The 23,143-nt window shown below is 34.1% G+C and overlaps 1 protein-coding gene across 2 annotated transcripts in view; it reads right to left on the minus strand.

Annotated features, from left to right (window-relative positions):
- The window catches only part of LOC149806860 (sorting nexin-7-like), a 59,676-nt gene that overhangs the window by 34,074 nt on the left and 2,459 nt on the right, over positions 1 to 23,143 (minus strand). For both annotated transcript variants that reach the window (XR_016421170.1, XM_089958739.1), the window contains exons 2-6: positions 10,436 to 10,627; positions 9,894 to 10,004; positions 5,597 to 5,758; positions 4,862 to 5,057; positions 3,826 to 3,956 (exon numbers count right to left, since the gene is read on the minus strand). Coding sequence is in view for 1 of the 2 variants with exons in the window: in XM_089958739.1 (XP_089814865.1) it covers positions 3,826 to 3,956; positions 4,862 to 5,057; positions 5,597 to 5,758; positions 9,894 to 10,004; positions 10,436 to 10,627 (792 nt within the window). In the remaining variant the exon portion in view is untranslated. The remainder of the gene's footprint in view (positions 1 to 3,825; positions 3,957 to 4,861; positions 5,058 to 5,596; positions 5,759 to 9,893; positions 10,005 to 10,435; positions 10,628 to 23,143) is intronic.

Consider the following 23,143-nt stretch of genomic DNA (forward strand, 5'->3'; position numbering starts at 1 on the left):
CTAAACTGTTATGTCAACATGTTTACAACTTATAATCATGGACAAATGTTAGTCATGCAAGAATCCTGTTTAAAATGATCTTTATCTTAAAGTACACTCTTCAATCATGGATAAACGTTAAGCACACAATACTGATAACCATAACAACATTCATGAACAATACTAAAACATCTTTCTAGAAAAACTGATTTTCTTGTACATCTCGATGCAATACAGAACAATGATAATAATACCATAAAAAAGCTTACAATGGTAAATATCTGGCTGATAGGTAGTCACCTAGCAAGTGATAGGAGGAAGGGGAGGTAATGGGAGAGAGTTTCATCCCATTGTCTATCTGATATACATGAGAAAGAAAATTTTAATCTTTCTGGGATGTCTAGGATTTGAGAAGTTGCAGAGCTCATTTAGAAACTTCATGTGACTGATTCAATGGAGAATATAATAATAGTTAACTATTCAATCTTCTAATATTCAAACTAAGAAGCCTCAACTGCATATGGCATATGGCACTTCAATGTAAACTGGGATGACCCAGATTTGCTGGTACATACATAGTATTTAGGCATATGCATATGATTTCAAACAGTGTACACTCTGTAGATCAGGGTCATTATGTAACAGAAGATTTGTCTATGCTGTTGCAGACTCATAAATCTGTAAATAAAGCTATTTTTCTGTAAAAACCACTCATTAGTTAAAATGCAGTCAACTGGATCTAAGACTTGAACAAGATGTGGATAACCACATGACCTAAGTCTTAACAGATGGGAGATTTGGATGTGATTGTGCTCAAATGAAAGTATAGGTTGTGAATCATCACATCTCAAGAGTTTCTTCTGTTCTTACACTGGAAAGCAGGGCAAGCAAAGACCCAGCTAAAACAAACATCATGCACTGACTGTAGAAATTATAGTTTTATTAATTTTATTTTTACATGAACAAGTAAGAAAACAATTTTCTGTACCAAATACATCGACACAAACAATTTTTGTAATGCTGAAAATGTATGACAACTTGGTAATGATTTAATATTGAATTTATGAAACAAGCTGAATAATGTCCAGCTTTTGCAAGCCATGGCAAGCAAAAGCTTGACATCATTCAATGAGTTTCATAATATTCAAATATTACTCATCAGAGATTCTTTTATCATAGTTTTTTCTTCTTCAATGAATGTTATTTAGATGGAAAGAAAAATGAATATTTTTGTTCATTCAGAGAGACATTGCACCTTTCATTTATTGTGCATAAAAAAATAGTCCCGAACAAAGCTGAACTAGCATTAACGCCTAAAAATAGATTACACTTTTTCTTACAATCTATAAATCAAAAGAACAAGCGTCCTTCCTAATAAACAGAATATTTTGCATGGAAAAAATCATTTTTCAACACAGAATGTCTGATGCACATGATGTTGCATTGTTTCATGCAGTACCCCCTGAGGTTGCAGTATACGATCCATGTTTATGTAATCTAACCTGTCACTTTCACAACTAAACATTACATTGTTGCAATATTCATGTGAAAGAAGGTCTATTGGATGCAGAAATTCCCATATTTACTGTAATGTATTTGTGACCAGATATTTGCAGTATTTGACTTGGAACAGCAGACTACAGAATACATAAACAAATTTCATTTTGAGTTGGAATTTGCATCACATATTTACCATGTAAATATGCAGTGGTTGGATAAACTTCTGTCAGTCTGGAGACCGATTCATGTCCACATTCTTCTGTGAACAGAGGTGAGTTTATTTACTTCTGTAAGTTAACATTTAAACCATGCTTGCATATAGGGTGGATTCCATGCTACAGATATACCGCCTTCCTCAACCCCCACCCCACACAAGCAATGTCCATAGTTTTGCTTCTTGTTGTTATTGTTTTTTTCTTGTGGTTTTTTTAGCCATTTTTCATGCTATGATATGCTATACATGACATAACAAACCCCTGTGTGGGTAAATTAGCCACAATGAAACAGACCAGACCATTTTTTCCCAATTTTCTTTTGCAAGTCAGTTCGAAAAATGGTGGCCTAAAATGTTCATTGAACACAAAAAATTCCAGAAGGCGAGGTTAAAAAAGTTTTCCCGCAATTGCAGCCAATCAGTAAAGAGAATTCTGAACAATATTTCTTGGGCTTATTTGGACCAATCAGAATCACATAAAGTGATATTTTCACATGTTATAATATCGAAAATATGAAACTGCACAAACTATAGGAAAATTCTACTGACTATGTGATAAAATGGCTTAACAACTTAAGAGCCTTTCAGACAGGGACTGTAATACCCTGTTTTGACCTATTATGGCTTAACTTATTTATTTATTCAGAATGAAAATGAAGTCATCAATAATCTGTAAAATAAAAGATTTAGTAATTGTTACAGGATGCTAAAATATATATTCTGGATACTTTAATTGACTGGTTAAGATCAAGAACTACTCATTCAAACTCATTTTTACTTGTCATTATTACACAGCTACCACACCTAAATGTAGACCCTTTTCAACTGAAAAACACTAACCGAAACAGAGAAAGACTAATAGAATCATCTGCATGAGCATGGGCAGGATAGAAAAATCCACCCTGAGGAAATGAGTCACGTGTTACAACTCTATGGTCTTAAACTAAGTAATAGAAAAGAGCAAAAAGCAACAAGTTTCATAAAATTCAACAAATAATTTATTTCCCTAGAATACAAGTGAAAATTTAAAAAGAACTTACAGTGTTGTAAATTAAACCCTGAACATTCGTAAAAAGTTTATCACAAGTCCATATGTATAAAGTTCCAATTTAATTCCAGTGGAAGTCCAAATAAGCTCCAATATTGACTGTGTTGATGTGCTTGTAATCTTCAACTTAGTAATGTGCCAATGACCTGGTGTGTGATGATGTGCTAAGTCCTTCAATGTATTATAATAACATAGTCCAAATATGTTATTGTCTGAATTCATTATATTTCCAAATTAATGTTCTAATCCATGAATATTAATGACAAGCACTTTGTATTTCTAGTGAATAATTAGAATAAATAATTCCGCTCAAAGAAAAACTGAACACAACACCAACAATAAGACTAATTCTACACAAAGATGCTAAGGCAAGAATTAGTAATTTCTCAAGCAAACAACATTATATAAAAAAGCTATGACAGAAAAATAGGTCCAGGATGAGAGTCTAGAACATTCTAAGTTGTCAACAAGATAACGTCTATTATTGAAATTATAATAAAGAACATGGCAAACATCAGGTACACCAGATTTTTTCCATGCGGGAACCCCAATGTCCAGTACTCAGATTAAGATAAACATGTTGACCTTCACTGATAATGATCCTAATATATATCTATATTCACAGAGAAATATTAGCTATGTATTATATTGTTTACAAAACACATGCTCCTGGTCAGGTACACAGTACAAATGTAAATACTGTATATCATTAAGAAAAGCCAATAAATAATATAAATTAAATATTAAACATAACACATGCCAATTCCCTGGCACAAACTTTACACCTGTCAAGCTGGAATTTCCTATTTTACTCACAAACATGGTAAGTTTATATTTTCTATCCACCACAAACCAAACTTTCTCAACATTTTGCTCTCCGTACTGAGACAAAAGTTGAATCTCAAAGGCATTACTTTCATTTGGGAGTGCAGGGAAAGGAACTTCTAAGGCGCATGATGTAATTAATACCATTTTCATCCTGTTAGAGGAGTGTGACTAATAACATTTCACACACAACCTTATCTACCATTATGGCAAGAGAGAAGTACCTAAACAAGGGTAAAATTCAAGACGATGTACTCACAAGCTCTTTGAGTGCCTGACACCAGTGATCTACAGCCTTCGACATAGCTAGAAGAGCTGGAGTCAACGTGTCTTCAGAACTGGACCATAAGGTGTAGATTGGCCCCCAGTCCATTAGCAAAGACAGATACTCTGGAAATAGTAACATTTGTAAATTACCTTGACCTTCATTATCAATCAATCAATCAATCAAATTATTCATGGTGATATACAGTAGCCCATCACTTGAATGCATAATTTTGGGTACACATGGTTAATATAAAGCAAATTCTTTCGACAAAATTAAAAGTACTACTTGCATTTGTTCTGATGGCTTCATTTTAAAACCAAAGAAAATCATTACCATTGCAAGCATCATAAGAGCTATAAGATTTGTTTTGAGAAACTTCATATATATATATATATATATATATATATATATGGGGGAATTGGATATCCAGGTCTCATTAACTCCAAAACAGACTAGAAACTGGTGAGAAGGAACATGTTAGATGTGGTTCAACTTCTTTTCTGTAAGCCAACTCAAAAAACATACAGGAAGCACCATGTGTATTGATAATTTTTCTGTCACTGATTTAAGCCCTACTAAACAATGCTATATTTAGAACAGCAAGTGTTCCAAGTTAGACAGTAACACTAACAAGCTGGTAGAGCTGTTATTAGCTTTTTGACCTTTCGAGACTGTGTCAGATGCACAATGTAAGCCACAAATTGTGTCCAGTCTTTAACTATGTATGAATGTGACAGCACATCAGAATATATGCTACATATATTTGTTTCATTCATCATTTCAAATGTACAGTATGGACCAAGATCTACATGCACATCATGGAAGGTCAGAACTTGGTAACACAGTTTACATTTGGAAACACATTACACTTGGACAAATACGGAATGATGAGCCATGTACCCTAATTTGGTGAGTGTAATAAAACTGATTACATTATTACAAGCATGTTAATTAGCTGTACTCAGCATGGTTCTACCCTAGCAATGCACTTAAAATGTGCTGTGCATAGTTTGGTAAATATAATTACCTGTTTGCTCCTTCACAATCCTCTGAGTAATTCTGTCCATCACAGCTAATTTTTCTCCAAATGTTAGAATGTACTCCTGCATAATGGCGAAGTCTGGATTGCGATTTTTCAACATGTAGGAAGATCCTATGTTGTGAATTGAATCACTGACCCGACTGATCAGTCCAGTACCTTGCTTCTTGTGTGCTTGAAATTCCTGATGTGTGGAGAAAAAAGTGACGAAGATAGGAAAAGATCCTCTTTACTGAAGTGCACTCTCTCTCGTTTTCCTTACACACAGCTTTCTATCATTCAAATTGCTTTTAGAATATTCCGGAGATTTATAAGTACACACTATTCAATGAATGCCAATCATTTTCTTTCTTTCAAATTTTACATAATTCTTTCTGTGTCCTTTACCACCCGTGAAAAAGTGGAAACTTTGACTGAACTGGTAAAATTGCCATGAATTTTACAGTGAACATAAATGGCATTATTTGCATTATATATAAATACCAACCCCATCCCTTGGTATGGTTCAAAATTTTAAAACTACTTAGCACATCTTGAGGCAAGACCCAATGATATCAGAGAGTTTGCAGTCCATCTTGAGCAGAGAAGACATTATTAAGGCACACACACGTGCTAACACACACACATATCTGCATAGGCAAGATCACATCATCTAAGCATTTCCTTGAAAAGCTATGGGAATAATAAATGAAGTTTAAACTTTAAACCTGATCCAGAACTCACCCATGCTTTGGCTGTCAAGAAAATCTGCAGATCTTTGTTGAATGAGAGAACTGGATGATCTGCAAGTCTAATCAGGAACTTCTGCAGTGCTGCTTGTCTGACTCGTAAGAACTCTGGGCTGAATCTATCAAGTCGCCTCAAAGTATGCTTTTCTGGCAAAGGCTAAAGAAGGCAAACATTTTGAATATTAAAAAAATTATAAGAAAATATCTGTTGTCTTAACTGTGATTCATTATTTATTGCATAAAGTGGAAGAAACCCCAAAAATACAATTGTTCACCAATATTTACACATTAATGATATTATCTAACTATTTATGACTATTTATATGCTGTAAATAAAATGTTTGCTGCAGTACCAATTTTTGTTGATTTCATGATTGCTGGCAATAAAGAATTTTAATGACTCAATGAGCAATGATCATTCTATGGAAACAGTCTAATCCCCTTTCCAATCCACAAATTAAGTTACCAATAAAAATGTTCCTGAAACCACAGAATTAACAAATTCACAGTATTTGGGTGCTTTTATCATTACATATGTATGAGGTGGGATACTAAGAATACTACTGTTTACTATCATATTCAACTTAAATTTTATATATACATTCATCATTCCCTCCCTGGGGATTTAGGATTGCACAATAATCCCTATGCACCCTTCAGTATCTTGAAAAAGATGACTAATGGAGGCAGAAGCTGCAGTAGTGAAATGGATACCATGCAGAACTCATGACCAAAAAGGTGCAGGTTCAAATCCTAGCACTTGATCTGCCCAGGTCGGCTACCATAGAGTGCCCTTAGGCAAGGCATATTATTCCAACTGCCTTAGTACTAAATAACCTGCTTGTGTTTCTGTACCATAAAACTTCAAAAAGCAAACCAAAATATGTGCCTACCTATTTTGCTATCAATCAAACTATCAAAATTACCAAGTACTGAAAAACCTGTTTGTTTTTAAGTGTGAATTTGATGGCTGAAGTCCATGCAAGTCACTAATTAATTCAGAAATTGTAAAATTCCTTAAAACAGAAATTCTAAAATTTAATGATGTGTATTTCATGCGATACAACTGCAAAAGCAGTGTGCAGGTGAAAATGAAAGAAGTTTATGCTTTACAATGAAAGAGATTTATGTACATATGACTGCTGAGAAAGAAAAAAAACATCTGGCTCAGTATTTTAGTACAAAATATTTTAAAGATCATTGGAGAATTACTGGCATTGTCCACAACAGATTTACACTAATGGAAGATGAGAAAAATTCTGGTTTAATCTTGTAGGAGCTGAAATTAATTCTAACTTTTCATTAACCATAGTCATGTGCCATTTTTTTAAAACCTGTTGCTTAACATGTTTGTGTGTACTAAACATGGCAAAATCACTGTGACAGAATGATTCTATCTTATCTATGCATACACAGACCTACTTACCTTCAAGGCCTCCTATTTTATCTATCTTTCTACCCATCTTTTTCATTAATATTTCTGGAAATAATTGGTCATTTTGCTACAATTATCTAATCTTCAATTTTTTTAAATATCTCTGATATGGGAATGGCTTGTACTTTCTTCAAAGGTGGATCATGTTATGTTGGTTTTGTAAAATCATGGCTTTTTGAAGCCACAAAATCCATATTTATACTCCATAATCAATGGTCAATTCTAACATGTGTTCAGAGGCAAGACAATATGTGTTCAGAGGCAAGACAATATCAAGTCCCCGCTGCACTAAATGCTTAAGAAATTAGCCATAAATATAGATTCTACATTTCTTAACCCAAAATATCCAATTTGGGGGTAAAATACTAATTTGATAAAAAAAAATATGAAACATAAAGGCATTAGAATTACACCTAAAGCAATATTTTAATACTTAAATAAAAGTTCAAGCATTCCCCATACCTTCTGAATCATCAAGTTTTCTTCTGATATTAAACATGGACTATTACTGAAGGAATCAATTTAAGGACGACACTGTCATTAATAGTGTCTTTACTACAAATTGCATTAACTGAATATTAAAGTAATGTTAAAGATATTAAAAAATCTAAATCTGAAGAAGAAAATTTGAGGTGTTTAGCAGGGCTAGATATTGAAATATTCTGTGATATGAGAACATAAAAGCTGACCCAAACTGGTTACAATACCATGAATACTGGTCCAATGACATAAAGTATTTGAACAACATGGATTAAGGTTAGATCTTTTTCAATGGATGTGGAGAGATGAAATACAAAGGTGGCGCTCACCAGATAATATGTACTTTTGAGAGAGTGACGTATGTAAGGTGAAGTAGTTCGCATTTAAAACATGCACAGTGGAGAGAACGTTTGCATACCTCTATGCTACATTAATGTAATGTGGATGATATTTCTTTTGGATATTGTACTTTTGGAAATTTTACATGATTTAAGCACACTGCTAACTAAAATGACTGCTCCCTTGTGTTAAAAAATCAGTCTGAATTAGTCTAAAGTACACTATACATAGCAGCTATTAAAATAGGGAAAATGAATTTTGCCAGACTAGACAATACCAGCTTCTGAAAGTGCAATGAATGAATTACCAAATATATAAAATGTAAAAAAAGTTATCGGCTCTTTTTTATACAATTGACCTCTGAAGTTCAGGAAGTGAAAATGACCAAGTAGAGCTAGCACTTTTTTGAAAGGTGCATATTTGAAGTAAGGCCAAGCTGTATACTCTATAACCCATAGTACACCCATCAATCATACACCAAAATAAAGGGAATTAAAGGTTCTTTGCATTATACCTAAGATATACAAGGTCTTTTTTAAATAGCCAGTATAACCAGTGAGGAAAGCCGGGGACATTCTTTTTCTTTAAATTCCTAACCCTATGCAAAATGCGAAACTGTATAGCGCCACCTTAAAGAAAATAAAAAAATGTTTGCAATTATTTTTTTTTATTTTCATATAATTATGTATGATGTTCTGAATAAAATGGTACATTCATATTGCATTTAAGCATGAAAATAAGCTAATTATGATCGTTTTTCTCTTGCTTACATAATTTGCCATGAGGTATGTTTGTGTGAGTAGTGACCTTAATTATGGGGAAATTAGAAGACTTAGAATATAGGAATAGAGTCAACTTGAATTTAAAACTGTTGCAATAAGTGACAGAAATATATGGTGAAAATGTTTCTTTTCATTTATTTGCAATGAAATAAAAAAATAAATGATGAGAAAGTGAATTCGCTTCTTCCATATTAAACAATGGGCAAATATTTTACACTTTGACCTTTGACCTTTATGAAGCTGATGAGTTACCTCCCTTTTCTAATTGTAAAATTCATTGTTGATATCTCAGAAATAATTCTGGCTAGTTTCATGCTCCTATCATTCAGCATAACATTGGTTGCTATGTTTACAAAATGTAATGTGCATTCTTAAAATAGCTCACTTTTATCATGGGGGGGGGTAGGCTGGACTTGTTAGAGACTCTGACACTCATAAATACTGTTCTGTGGGGAAAAAGGCAGGAGAATTATTCATAAGGATTGTTTTGATGCTTGCGACTTAAATGTTTCAGCCATATAAACATAATTAAATCATAAAAAAATAATACCTACATCTTCTTTATGGTGGCGCTCACCAGATAATATGTACTTTTGAGAGAGTGACGTATGTAAGGTGAAGTAGTTCGCATTTAAAACATGCACAGTGGAGAGAACGTTTGCATACCTCTATGCTACATTAATGTAATGTGGATGATATTTCTTTTGGATATTGTACTTTTGGAAATTTTACATGATTTAAGCACACTGCTAACTAAAATGACTGCTCCCTTGTGTTAAAAAATCAGTCTGAATTAGTCTAAAGTACACTATACATAGCAGCTATTAAAATAGGGAAAATGAATTTTGCCAGACTAGACAATACCAGCTTCTGAAAGTGCAATGAATGAATTACCAAATATATAAAATGTAAAAAAAGTTATCGGCTCTTTTTTATACAATTGACCTCTGAAGTTCAGGAAGTGAAAATGACCAAGTAGAGCTAGCACTTTTTTGAAAGGTGCATATTTGAAGTAAGGCCAAGCTGTATACTCTATAACCCATAGTACACCCATTAATCATACACCAAAATAAAGGGAATTAAAGGTTCTTTGCATTATACCTAAGATATACAAGGTCTTTTTTAAATAGCCAGTATAACCAGTGAGGAAAGCCGGGGACATTCTTTTTCTTTAAATTCCTAACCCTATGCAAAATGCGAAACTGTATAGCGCCACCAAAGAGAGTAACAAGGGAAATAACTCTTGGTTGTCTTACTGGCACCAGGTGAGTTGGATAGGTTTCCTCAAGTTTCTGTCTGAGCCACAGGAAATCATTGTATCTGCGCCTCACTTGATACTCACTGTCATCAAACTCACTGCGTGTTGTCTACAAGACACAAAAGGTGAGAAGAAATTTAAAATACAATTAATGTTATTAGTTTTGACATGAAATTTCTACAAAATTACTTTATTTGGCACATTTGCAACATTCAGTTGTTGCTAGTTAAAGGCTGGTCTTTTATCTATGTGAATTTCATAGGAATCTGATTGGGGGCCAAAATCGACCCTCATTTCACCTGGTCCTTTCGATGTAGGAATTTTTTTGTTTGGAAAAAACAGCATTTATATAAAAGATGTTAAAAGCAAATGAACACATAGCTGACATAATATATTTATCTACAATGCCGATTCCTACCCAGTTTTTAGGACAGTCTTATTGGCAATTATTTTCTTTTTTAGGATACAAGAAAAGATCATTATTTGTTCAAATTTGAAAACATTGGGTAAAAATTGAAATAAATAAAATGATAATTAAACCTTGGTTGTGATGCGAAATGTGACGTAGGCATCCATGGTGCCAGTGTGTCTCTCTGGGTCATCAACTAGAATGAAGAGATCCCTGGCATCTGCATCATCGTCATCATAGCCACTAAGATTAGCAATGAGACTTGAGCTCCTTGACACACTGATTTCTGACTTTGCTGAAGCATCAAGGTCCAAACTCTCCAGCTGAAACATAAAACAGCATATAAAGAATCAGAGTTGGAAAAAAGAACAAAATGCACAGCAACTTTAACACAGGTGTGAGTGTTGAAGTGTTGATGACTTAGTATATTTAATTCATTTACGTAACCATGGAGTGAAAATGCCTGTGTTAGAAGCACAGTCAATAAGTCAGTAATTACAATGATCAGCCATTATAGGTAAAACTTCACAAGAAAAGTATCCATACCCTCATCTAATTCCCACACTGTCTACTCAGTCACATACTTAACCTGCTGAGAATAATATATTATAATTTATTACAATTTATGGAATGTTTACCATATGCATTGGTCAAAAAGAGCATTCTTTGTAGGATGAGCTAAACAAATACTTGAGCTCTGTTGGTAATCCATAAAATGTAGATTACAGTGATCTACTGTGGATGTTAAGTGTGTAGTAATAACACATATGGATCCAATTATATAACTTTATGATTTGAATATAAACAGCTCCTAATAAATGAACTTCAAACACAAACAATTTCAACAAAGTCACCAAAGCATGAAATATAGATCACAGAAATATCTTTTGTAATAAGCCTGCAATACTTATCAAGAAACATTCCTTCAGCAAGTTCCATGATTCTAGGAAGGTTAGTATGCATACAGAATGCTAAAAACTTGTGTGGTCCTGAACTAAATGTAAATGGACTCAAATGCCAGTAACAGATAGGTAATGATGAGTGTATTTGTAGTAAGGTGTGGAACTAACAGAAATGCACATCATCATCAATTTCATGATTCCAGCATGAAGTGCTTTACAAATGAATATCAAATACAAAATTTAACTAAGGTCTGTGAAGTGTAAAATATGGGCCATAATGACCTACATCTGCAGTGTGAAAATAGTGCTCATTAAGATGCATCCCATCAACATGTTCCATGATTCTAGATAGAATAGTATGCACATAGCTTGCAAACACCTTATGTACGCATGAGCTAAAGACTTAAATTTATTCTATGCAGGCAAAATGTGAAAATGAAGTTTTTTTCTTTCTTTTTTAAATATAACAGTTATAAATACAATCATCAAGTTTAATCAATTTATCCTGAACAGTTAGTTAAAATGCTGCTTATGCAGACAGAACTAATTTTAATATGGTAATACTTATTATTACACTGCTCTTTCTTTTCCTGGAGCTTACCCTCAGTATGTATGCCATATTGCGAGACAGTGTGTGTGGGATTTTAAAACTCAAAAAGTGTATTTTGACTTCCTAAGGGGGATCAGTGCACATGACCCAAAAATGTAACCATTATCCAATTCAGAGTAAGTTACTTTTTCATAAAAGTTTATAAAAAATAACTAGAAATTCTAAATATGAAGCATTTTATACACTTACAAACAAAAAAGTAGTTGGTATTGTAGATCTGGCAATGTCCAACAGCATTACCACACATATAAACATGCGTATCAGAACCCACACAATCACAACCAGACAGACATAAATTGAAAATACACCAAGTTTCTGTCTTTAAAAACCATTGGACAGTGGAATATTTTTAAATTATATGCTGTCCATGCTGCCCTCAGTAGTTCAGGGGTTTCGGTGCATGAAGGTAATGCAAGTATCATCCAGACAGGAACAATTAATAAAGCTCCAACCCAAAATGTCTCAGAAGACCAAACCTCATAGGCTTTGATTCTCATTAGAGAAAGATCTTTCAATGAGGGATTGGTACGATCACAGTCAGAATTACCTTTGAGAGGGATAGAGAGACATTTCTGGTCATTTCTTTTCCCCTTTTGATTTTGTCAAACAGAAACATAAGACTCTAAACAGACTGAGAATTCTATCTTGACCATCCCTAGTACAAATGCTAAGGATCTGAACTGGTCCAGGAGCTACTGAAGGTAGCTTATATGTGACTAGAAAATGAGGTTGGCACAGAAGAGAGAATGAATCATAGTAGTTTCCACTGAAACAAAGGCAAACCTTTACACCAAGATTTTTAACATGATCCTGGCACGTTCTGCTGGAACCCTGCTTAAAGCTAATGGGCTGGTGACGCACACACTTCTCAGGCTGAGAGAACATCTAGCTGGACTGGAGCCTTGACCAACAACCTGTCCTGCTGATTGTTCAGATCTTGAGAGGGCACCATAGGGACAACCCACCAAAACAATGATTCCAAGTACAGAGGGCCTGCCCTCAAAAGGTCTCTGCAGGTGCTTAGCAGAATCCAAAGCATCATCTCTGCATAGGTAGAGCAACTCAGCAGACAGTGCCATCAACAGCAACAGTGAGTGTTTTACTGTCATGACGAAGGCCTACCAGAGCTTCTAGCAGCTGGCAACAAAGACATCTTTATTATATGGTTAAAGGAGGCTGCCAAGAAAATGTTAGCATAACTAAAGTGTGCACCATACGTTCCATATCTCTTAGTGACTTGACAGTGATGAAGGAGCAATTCACCATGGAGATCCATACTTTAGACAAATTTGGAATCCCATCCATGAGACCTTCAGTGACCAAAGAGGTGAATGAACCTTGTAACTATGTGTTGAAGCCAGAGTCCAAAGGGTGGTAGAGTAGACCAACTGATCCACTGTCTGGTTGCTTCTTGGCCATGTAATCAGTTTCAGTGCAATACACCTTATCATTATAAAAAAACAGATTATCAGCCTTGTTGTGTGTCCCTGAGAGGATATCCAAACTGGACAGATTTCTCATTTCCAAGAACCTGGAGGATTTAGGGCACAGCCTTGTCAAAAGTCAAAACAACATCATCTTCCACCATCTGCCATTGTAGGACAAAGATGGGGACTCCAATTTGGGAAAAAGGTACTGACCACAACTTTTATTTCCTCAAATGCTTTAAAGTGAATCATCATTGAAATTGTATCCTCCTGTCTCTGCTGGAAAAGGGAGACAGGGCTGTCTGATCTTTTCTCTTTCCCACGATATGTAACATTATAATTCCTTCTCAATGGGGAAGGAGATGAGTGGTGATCGCTCTCCTTTCTTTAACAATGTAACTGAAAGAGGGATGGCAGGTCCTACTGCCTGCCTTGTCTGCTGGCCAATAGGGCTATGGAACACTCACTGATTATACCATGGGTAGCAAATGTGAAGATCCAGACTCACAAACCAAAGACTTGTAGGAACTGACGTGAAATACAGGTAAAGAGTTGGGTGGCATTGACCTAGTCCCATTCCCTTGCAGACATAGAATGCTCTGCAGCAACAAACTATTGGTGATTGGTATTTGTCATGCTGGGTGTCTGGTACATGGTGCCCATTGATCCATGCCTAGACCCAGTACCTAGCGTCTGCTATCTGCTACTTTGCCAGGTGATCAGTGCCTGGTATGAATGCACTATACCAGACAAGCAGGACATACAAGGGAGTATCAGCGACTTCTTGAACCGTGACATGTCCATCACAATACATCCTGAGGTAGATTATCTGGTGTACTGGATGGTGCTCCTTTCCCCTCTCAGGATCCCTCTGGGGATCAACAAGTTGGAAACTGCCTATTACCATTCCCCTGAATGGAGGTGGATTCATCCATAAAGAAGAGGTTGTTTTATTCTTCCTGCTTCTGTTATAGAGATGGCTTTCAGCAAAATTCCATTGTTCACCTAACCATAATGGTTCTTCTCCACAGTTTTTGGGGCAAGGCACAAGTCAAAATTGTTGGCTCTACAACTCTAAGAATGTTGAAAAAAATTATATATATGCATGTCTACTTGGACTGACATTTAGTTCTGATTACTGAAATGTTCATACTTATGACAAAATTAAAAATCTTATGATATAGAAATAAAATCAAATTTTAAACTGATGGTTCAAATGAAAGAAACAATATCAAAAAGATTTCTTTTCAGTCATTTGTAATAAAATTTAAGAAAATGATGATAAAGCATATTTATATGTTTTCATACACTGGTGCCAGAAGAATAAGCAAACTTTTTACCCTTTGACCCCTGTGAAACCAATTTCAACTGCATGCAAGTCCTTGACATGCATTTTTTTTCACCAAACTTTTCTTTTATCTGATATGTTTTGGCAAAAGTTTGTAATATCAATCATATAGTTTGTAAGTGAGTACATGTATAAGGTATCAAGTGAATTTGCATAGGCTTCAGTTGAGTGAATAAGGAAACTATGACCCTTGTTAATTGATTGTCCATGCCTAATCATAGTTTAGATCAGTAGATTAATTAAATTCAAGTGTGGTTTGACACCTTGCTTTGATAAGCATCATTCTGAACACATTATTCTATCATACTTTAAATCTGTACATGATTTTTGTATGATATCATATGCATTATATCAAGAAACTGTGCATAGATTTTGCAACTTATTCTGCTTCATTGACAAATAAGAACTCCCATGTTAATCAACATAAATCACCATAAAATCATGTTTTTCAATGTTGTGTAAAAATATATTTTTGTCTTTGAATGACTATCAAATGTACGCTTTTCTGATGACAACTTTACATACTTTCTTTGGTGACAAGCACAAGGCTATGAATGAAACTGACACAAGAAAAGATGTCCCCACAGAACTTTGGTACCTTATGGTGGGGAGTCAAGTGTAGTCAAAAGTGTAAGAATAGATGACAACTTCTTCCACTTCAATAGTTTGCATGCTTGGCAATGTGCAGGAGGTTTTCTGACTCATTTCCAGGCTTTGCTGTTTTAACTCAAGTGTTGCTGGTTTCATCTACAATGTCATTGGCTTGTGAATGAAGTTTCTCATCAAATAACCATATCTAGATTGAGGGCTGTTGATGTTTAAAATGAGAAACCAACAAAATTCATGAGTGTGATGTAGACAGGTCCTGAACCTACAGCTTTCGGCCCTACACATGCAGTGGAGTCGTTTGTTACATTTTCTTCTTTTTTTAAATGGCTGTATTGATTAAAGATAAAAGAAAATTAAGTGAATGCAATATGGTCATTTTACTCTTCCTTCAGTGTCTTAGTAAATTTAATTGAAATGGAAATAAGCCAATTAAATAAATTAATAAAGAAAATAAAACCTTGAATCTCTTAATTGATTCTTTCAGCTGCATACAAAATAAAGAATGGCATGGTATAGCCAATGAGAATTGTTATAGTAACACTACGAACTATCACAATTATCACTGTTCACAAATGTTCAATAATATATACATGTTCTGAATTACTGCAAGGGAAACGAAAAACGTGTTGTGTTCTTGGGACTCCTATTCAACTGCCTTTGTCACTGCACTTTTATTGCATGGGTATTTGGCCTTGTGAGAACTGGTCGCACGATATGGGGAAAGAAATCAAGTCTCTATTTGATCACTTCACTTTAGTAACTTAGAGTGTTGATTGGCTGAAATTCTGTGGTGCATACCACAATTAGAGGGGTGGGGGAGGGGGAGGGGGTTGTTACCAGTGGCTTAACCATGGTATGAGGAATCAGCCAAAGTGTAGCAACCATGAAGTCTTCAATCTTCTTTCACATACAAAAACAATATTTAAAAGAGCATTTACAGGTCTGTCTATTCAATGGTGATCTGTCATTGGAGATGAAAACCTGGTCTATGTCTCTAATAAAATATCATATTTATGGTCTTATTTTGTAGTCCTCAACCATATTATGTACTTATTATTCTTAAGGTACCACTCAGAATTTCTCTGTAAATAATGCAACACACAGATGTGGATTATTTAATTGTGACTTTGTATTATTTCAAGCCTGAGGTATGCCTACTGGAAAACAATGCCAACTGCTAAGTTGGTTGAACTAGGGGTGCATCTTCTTTAATGAAACAAGTATGTCTAATCACATTGTCAAATATATTTGTTTCGGAAAAGAAAAATTGACCATTACATGAGCAGAATTTTTTTTTTAATCCATGGTTGTCCCTGTACACCCAGCTTTGAAAAACTGGTTGCCAGCTGATTTTTCTGCTTGCCTGGTAAATTACTGCATTTGTCCCAAGATTACTGCAATCAATATTCTAATAGCTGGTCACACCTAATAAAAAATTCACATACATTTTATACTTATCTGAATTTACATCATTATCATTCATGCAGGGCCAAAAATAATGCTAACCCTTTCCCCTGAGGTAAGAGATTTTGCAAAATAGATCACTTAAACCCAGCCATCACTAATTGTTGGAGCAGTCAAAATTTCTGCTTCTAGCTTTCATAACAGTTAAAGCAGTGATCAAGAAACCTTATTGCATTTTACAGTTAAATGATATGTTGACTGTATTGAGAACCTACACACCTCATGCACTTGATAAGGTACAATAAATACTTGTAGTGCAAATGGACAGGAGTTCAAGTGCTTATCCTCTCATCAAGTAAACTGCTGTGATTACAGTCAAAACACTGCACAAGTGGAACTTGTCCAAGAATTCTGAATGAGCACATATATTTCCAGGAAAAAAGAAATAATCCATTAGAATCCAAATAATCTGAATAAAAATCAAAATGTAATTCCCAAATGACACAACAAAAGAAACACCTTTACATCACAGTGTTTAGAAGCCCGCCTGAGACTATTTCTCTAAAACAACAGTTATACAGTAATTTTTGAGGCACAGAATGGGTGCCCGTATGAGGGTCACAAGATCAAGTTTATATCACATACTCAAAACATGGCCCTGACAAAAACCAATCATTTTACTCAAAGAATAAAATTTTAAAAAGTTGTTTACTTCAATAAAACTATTTACAAGCCTAGGGTTCCATTTTCAATACAGCCTCGATCTCACTCTTGTTATTCCCACAATAAAAATAAATATATAAAAAACTTGTTCACGTGACTGTTACTAATTCTGAATTAAGGTCAGGAACTAGGTCAGCTTTATGTGTTTACAACTGAATCAGTCAAGATCAAACTATTTTCTGAAAAAAATTCCAAATCATGTAAACAAAATTATACTATAACAGCATGAACAATAAAATAAATTTTTAAAGCTGACAAACAAACAATAAAATTAAAATAAATTTGAATTAAATCAGATATACGTAACAATATTTATAATATCGTGATAAACATTCAATACATTGTGCAGCAAAAACTGTAAACATATGGAAGCATATGCATTGCGTGAAGCTACTACAAAAACAGCAGAAACCTGATGATGACAAGAGCAATTACAAATATGATCAACAGACTGAAAGTACCACAAATGATGGGAAAAAGAACACAAATGGCTAAAAGAAAGTACTGTATGGTCCAGTACAGGCTATAATGTGCATGTTCTGCACAGAGTATTCAGAGAAATACGAAAGTATGAGGGTATTTTGCAATTCTTTTTGCTGAAATACAGTTGTTATTGTCCGATTTAAAATTAATGATTAATTAATGTTGCATTAGAAACTAAAATGCCTTAATATCTTTAGGCAAAATCAGCCTTATTGTTGTGTTCAGTATTTTGTTTGGGTGAAATTATTTATTCAAATTCCCTGGAAATAAAAATGCTAGTAATTAATATTCTTGGACAGACATTAACTGGAAATTATAGTGAATTCAATCGAGGACATCTTGGATTATATTATTTTGATTCATCAAAAGACTGCTGTCACATCAATATGTCACATGCCACTACAAGCACATCAGCACCAGCACTGGATCTTATTTCGAACACCACTAGAATTTAATTACAATTTTATTTATTAGAACTGATGGTATAATTGTTTGGACTATTTTGAGATTTAATTCGCATTAGTGTAAGTTATTTTTAAATTTTAAATTTGTTTTCTATGGTAATAACTTATTTGTTGAATTTTTACTCTTTCTGATTACTTAGTTTAAGAACACAGAGTTGTAATAATCTGTAACAACTATATTTTGGTGATTATGTGGGTTAGTGAGATAAAATCCAAATTTTAAGCCCTTGTTCACATTATAGTTAATCCAGTACTATTATTCCTATGTCTAAATTGTCAGATAAGTAAAAAACATTTCATGTGCAGTCATTACCCTACGCAATCACAATTGTGACTGGTATATTCAATAATACTTTCCATATTCCTTTAGCTAAAGTCATCTAACCAATACAAACTGTCTCATGCTCTACAGTGAATGCCCATTTCTTCCACTGACCAATGAGAAATTATGTTACTATATCAGGTGTGTACAAACCATGGCCCAATCCTTTACACTGTGCACACGGCCTTGTCTGCAGACCTTTCAAAAATATGCATTTTAATTAATATGCATAATTAGTGATAAGGAACTGTTCTTGGTCATGATGCACGCAAACTTAAGCATTTTATCTGTTTTAGCCCCCAGCCAAAAAAGGTTGAATGCCCCTGTACTACATCATAAGCAATCTATATGTCAAGTCAATGGTGAAAGATACATGTACTTCTATCATATACCACTGTGTTGACAAATGATCACCATTTATAAGGGTTCACTCTAAAGGGTTAGTGCAATTTGAACTGTGATTATCTAATGGGATAATGAATAGGTGACACATGTGAATTATTGTGGCTTCTTACCAACAGAAACCACCCCACACTCAGCTATGGAATTATATGGAGATAATCTGGGCACCCCACTAAGGATATCCTGAGGTGCAATTTAACAATCAAATCTTAGTCAATGGACAAACACATACAAATTCCATTATAATTTTGAACATGATCATTATGTTAAAAATGTTGCTGATTGCCAGAATGGGCTCTTGCATTGGGACAAAGGGTTACCCAGCATTAACTATTGGTTGTCCTGGGCTCCCAGGCGATTAATTTTTCAGACTCTGCATTAATTTAACCTACTTCAGCCTTCCTCGTCACCATCTTTCTTCAAACAACTGAAATGGCTGTTAACAGTTTGAAAAACACCAGCACTTGATTGTGCCTGGATTTAACTCGATATGGAAATAGGCATCAAAGTATGGTACAAATAAAGCAATTAGACTTGAAGCTGTGTAACAGTGTTAATATGAGCTGTGACAACTATGTGAGATATTCTTTAAAGCTTGGCCTTCAGTTCCCCCATCAACTGCTGATGGAAGTGCTACAAAGCACTATCTGTTCAGGTGGCTAGACACTGACCTCCTCCAATAACATAAATCTGGGTCAATGTCATACACTGTAGCACTATAAGAAGACTTTCAGTAAAGAAAGAAAGTTTATGTCCATATCTCAGTTTTGATAAGGCGTCTATTTTCAAGGCTGTTGTATACCAACTTTTGATTCAGACTATTCACAAGGCTGCCATGTGCCCAACACAGATAAGACTATCCAAGTGGAAAATGGTCCTTTTACTAGGGTTTAGTCCAAAATATTTTGAATATGTAAACTCTGCTAAACATAACATATACCCGCCAATACCATCACAGGTTTGGCACAAGACTTACCAAACTACGAAGTGCATCACACAGATACACTGTACCAGCCATTGCTTACAATATTTGCATTGCATCTGGTATCTGTCTCATAGTTTGGATTATAACTATGATACAAGGTGCAAACAATTTGAGGCTAGTCCATGAATTAGTAGTTTTTCTCAAGAGAACAAATCGTTAATTCAATTTCACTTCAACAATCCATAATTTTTTTCACCAGACAGCCATAATAAACTGAAATATTATCTTCCAATGTATCAATCACAGTAGTCAAGCAGAAATATGTCAATCTGTAATGAAGATCCTCATCAAATCACACTCTATACTTTTTTATATTTAGTGTATGGTTAGTTATCATGAATTCAAAAGGAATTATGTTACTCATATTTACTGTACAAATGTAGATTTAAGTGTACACTTTGTTATCTTGATTTAAGATGGAATTATGTTACTCATATTTACTGTACAAAATTAATGTAGATTTAAGTGTATGCTTTGTTATCTTGATTTAAGATGGAATTATGTTACTCATATTTATTGTGTGAATGTACACAAAACACTACAGAACATAAATAGTGAGCAGCTGAAATTATTTAAGAAATCTGCAACTTTAAAACTTTTAATACACTTCAGCATCTAACTCACTTGAGTATAAAAGAAAAAGAAAATTTGTTCTGAGTGAATAACAGAAAAAGTTAATCAATCGGGTTAATCAAACTGAAAAGATTCACTCAATATTTATCAAAAAATGTCTATTTCTGCTGGAGGTGAAAGAATATAGCACTGTAAAGTTTTAGCAACCATGATTTGCAAATATGGAATTAAAGTTAAACACGTACAAAAATGAATATATTTCACAGATCAGATACCTGGCAGCTTCACAAATAGCTTTATATAAACTATATTCAAGCTGTCTTTCCACATAGGTACATAGCAGCTGTGCAAATGGCCTTTTCTAGTTAAGGTACATGGCAGCTATTCAAATAGCCTGCCTTCTTGAACTGTGCAGTGTCAAAATTTCAAAACTTCTTTTAGAAAAATCGTGTCAATACTAGTTCTGAACAGGTCTCAATTTGTTTTCTAAAGATTCAGCTGCTTTGATGGGTCCTACTAAATACCTGTACTGCTAAGCCTGACAAAGCCACACAAAGCCACACGAAGTCTGAAAGAGTCATGCAAAGTCAAATTAGAAAAGTTTTTATTTATATTGTAAATTATATTGATAGGTAAAGTAACCCAACCAAAACACTGGTTTTCTCCATAATTATACTAAATTAAATGACCAAAAACTGGATGATAAAGTTCGAATTCAAACAATGATAAAGTAATAACAAAGTCTGACAAAAACATATTTAAAATGTTTATTATTTTATTAACTGTTAATTTGACCAATTATAAACAAAATGCAATTTTTCAATATGTCATAACAAGTTATCAATTTTGTGCTAACTTTCATCTACATTCGACAAAGCATAACCAATCACACAAAGCCAAAGTCATAGTCAAATTAGAAAGATGTATTTATATTGCACACAAAGCCAGACAAAGTCACAGTCAAATTAGAAAGATGTATTTATATTGCACACAAAGCCAGACAAAGTCACAGTCAAATTAGAAAGATGTATTTATATTGCACATGGCTTTAATGAATAAATCAACCTAACATAAATTGTTATTATTATTATTATTATTATCATTATTATTAATGATGTGTTGTAAAATCTTCCTGTATTACAAAACCATAATTTTATTACATACCCAGTTGATATTACATGGTAGTGTGTGTGTGTGATTTGGAACTTTAACAGAGCTTTAACAAATTTTCAGTCATATCACTATGATGTCTGCATTGTGGCAGTTTACAGAATTATATTGATTTGACATCTGCAAAAAAGCATGTAGTTGTTGTTGTTGTTGTAGTGTTTAACGCCATTTTTCAGCACACGATAGGCCATACATGGTGGCCAGTATTAATGGTGGAGGAAGAACCTGGGAAATCCCCGGAAAGAACCACCGACCCACGAGAAGCTACTGGCATGCTTTCTCACATACCCACATTGGCTGAATCCGAAGCATGTAGTTAATATAATACATAATTCATTTATAATGCACTGTTGCATTAATGAATGAATACATTAATGATTAAAAATATAGGATATAGAAACCTGTGTGCACAAAAATCCTTGGAGAAACAGACAGACAGACAGACAAACAGGCACACAGAGAACTAGACAGCAAGAGAAGGTACTTTAATATGGAATGCATTATACAAATACGTATTTTATAGTTGTTAAATATTCAATTACTTTGTATGTGAATGATTTTTGCCAATAATAAGGATCAAAGTAAGACTTTCTAAGTGAAAGATGTAGAGGTCAGCTTAAGACAAAATTATATTGATGTTCAATCGTATTATGTACATAAAGTTCACGTATTCTTTTATACCATTCTTTTCATACATGTAAAGCAGTCTTGATATTTATCATTTCATACACACAACCTGGAAACATATTCAAGTCAAATCTGGCTATCAGAAAAAATCTTATTAAAACAATTTTTTTTTAAATTCATGTTTTAGTTATTTACTAGCGTATGCAAATGTGTTAAGTATATGTATTCCTTTTGTAAGAATGAGAATCATCCTACAATTTTTGGGAGCACGCTTGATTCCTGTCTGAACTTTATGTAATTTTCTTGAGTCCACTAAATATTCTCATTTCTTGAATGTGTTTTATGTTTACTGATTTCACCTTACACAAAAGTTAACACAGGAATAGAAAACTCATTTACAATAAGGTGTTGGCCATTTAATTTTCGGCATGGGGGGGTGACAATGGTTTTCTTTTGAGCAGAAATATTTTCTTTTCTTTTATCTCAAGATAATTAATCTTGTTTCTAAATAGTGTCAAGGATGTAATATGGTGTTATTTTGGTATGCCGCAGTACATAAGTTTTTGCAGTAACCAGCTCTAATTATTATAATGTTATTTCTTTGGTTTTGGGTCGTTGCACCCCCCAATAAGTTTCGTCCCAAAAAATATTGGTCCTACTAAACACCACAAAGACAGCGGAAAAGAAGGGCAAAGACATGGTAAAGATGGCACATAGGCATTTAAACTGACACTATTGGGAAAATATTTACTGTTGATACAAAATTTATATGAATAAATATATAAGAATT

The sequence above is a fragment of the Sinohyriopsis cumingii genome, chromosome 1 (assembly GCF_028554795.1).
Source record: "Sinohyriopsis cumingii isolate HCF-2022 chromosome 1, ASM2855479v2, whole genome shotgun sequence".
In the NCBI taxonomy this organism is placed as follows: domain Eukaryota; kingdom Metazoa; phylum Mollusca; class Bivalvia; order Unionida; family Unionidae; genus Sinohyriopsis; species Sinohyriopsis cumingii.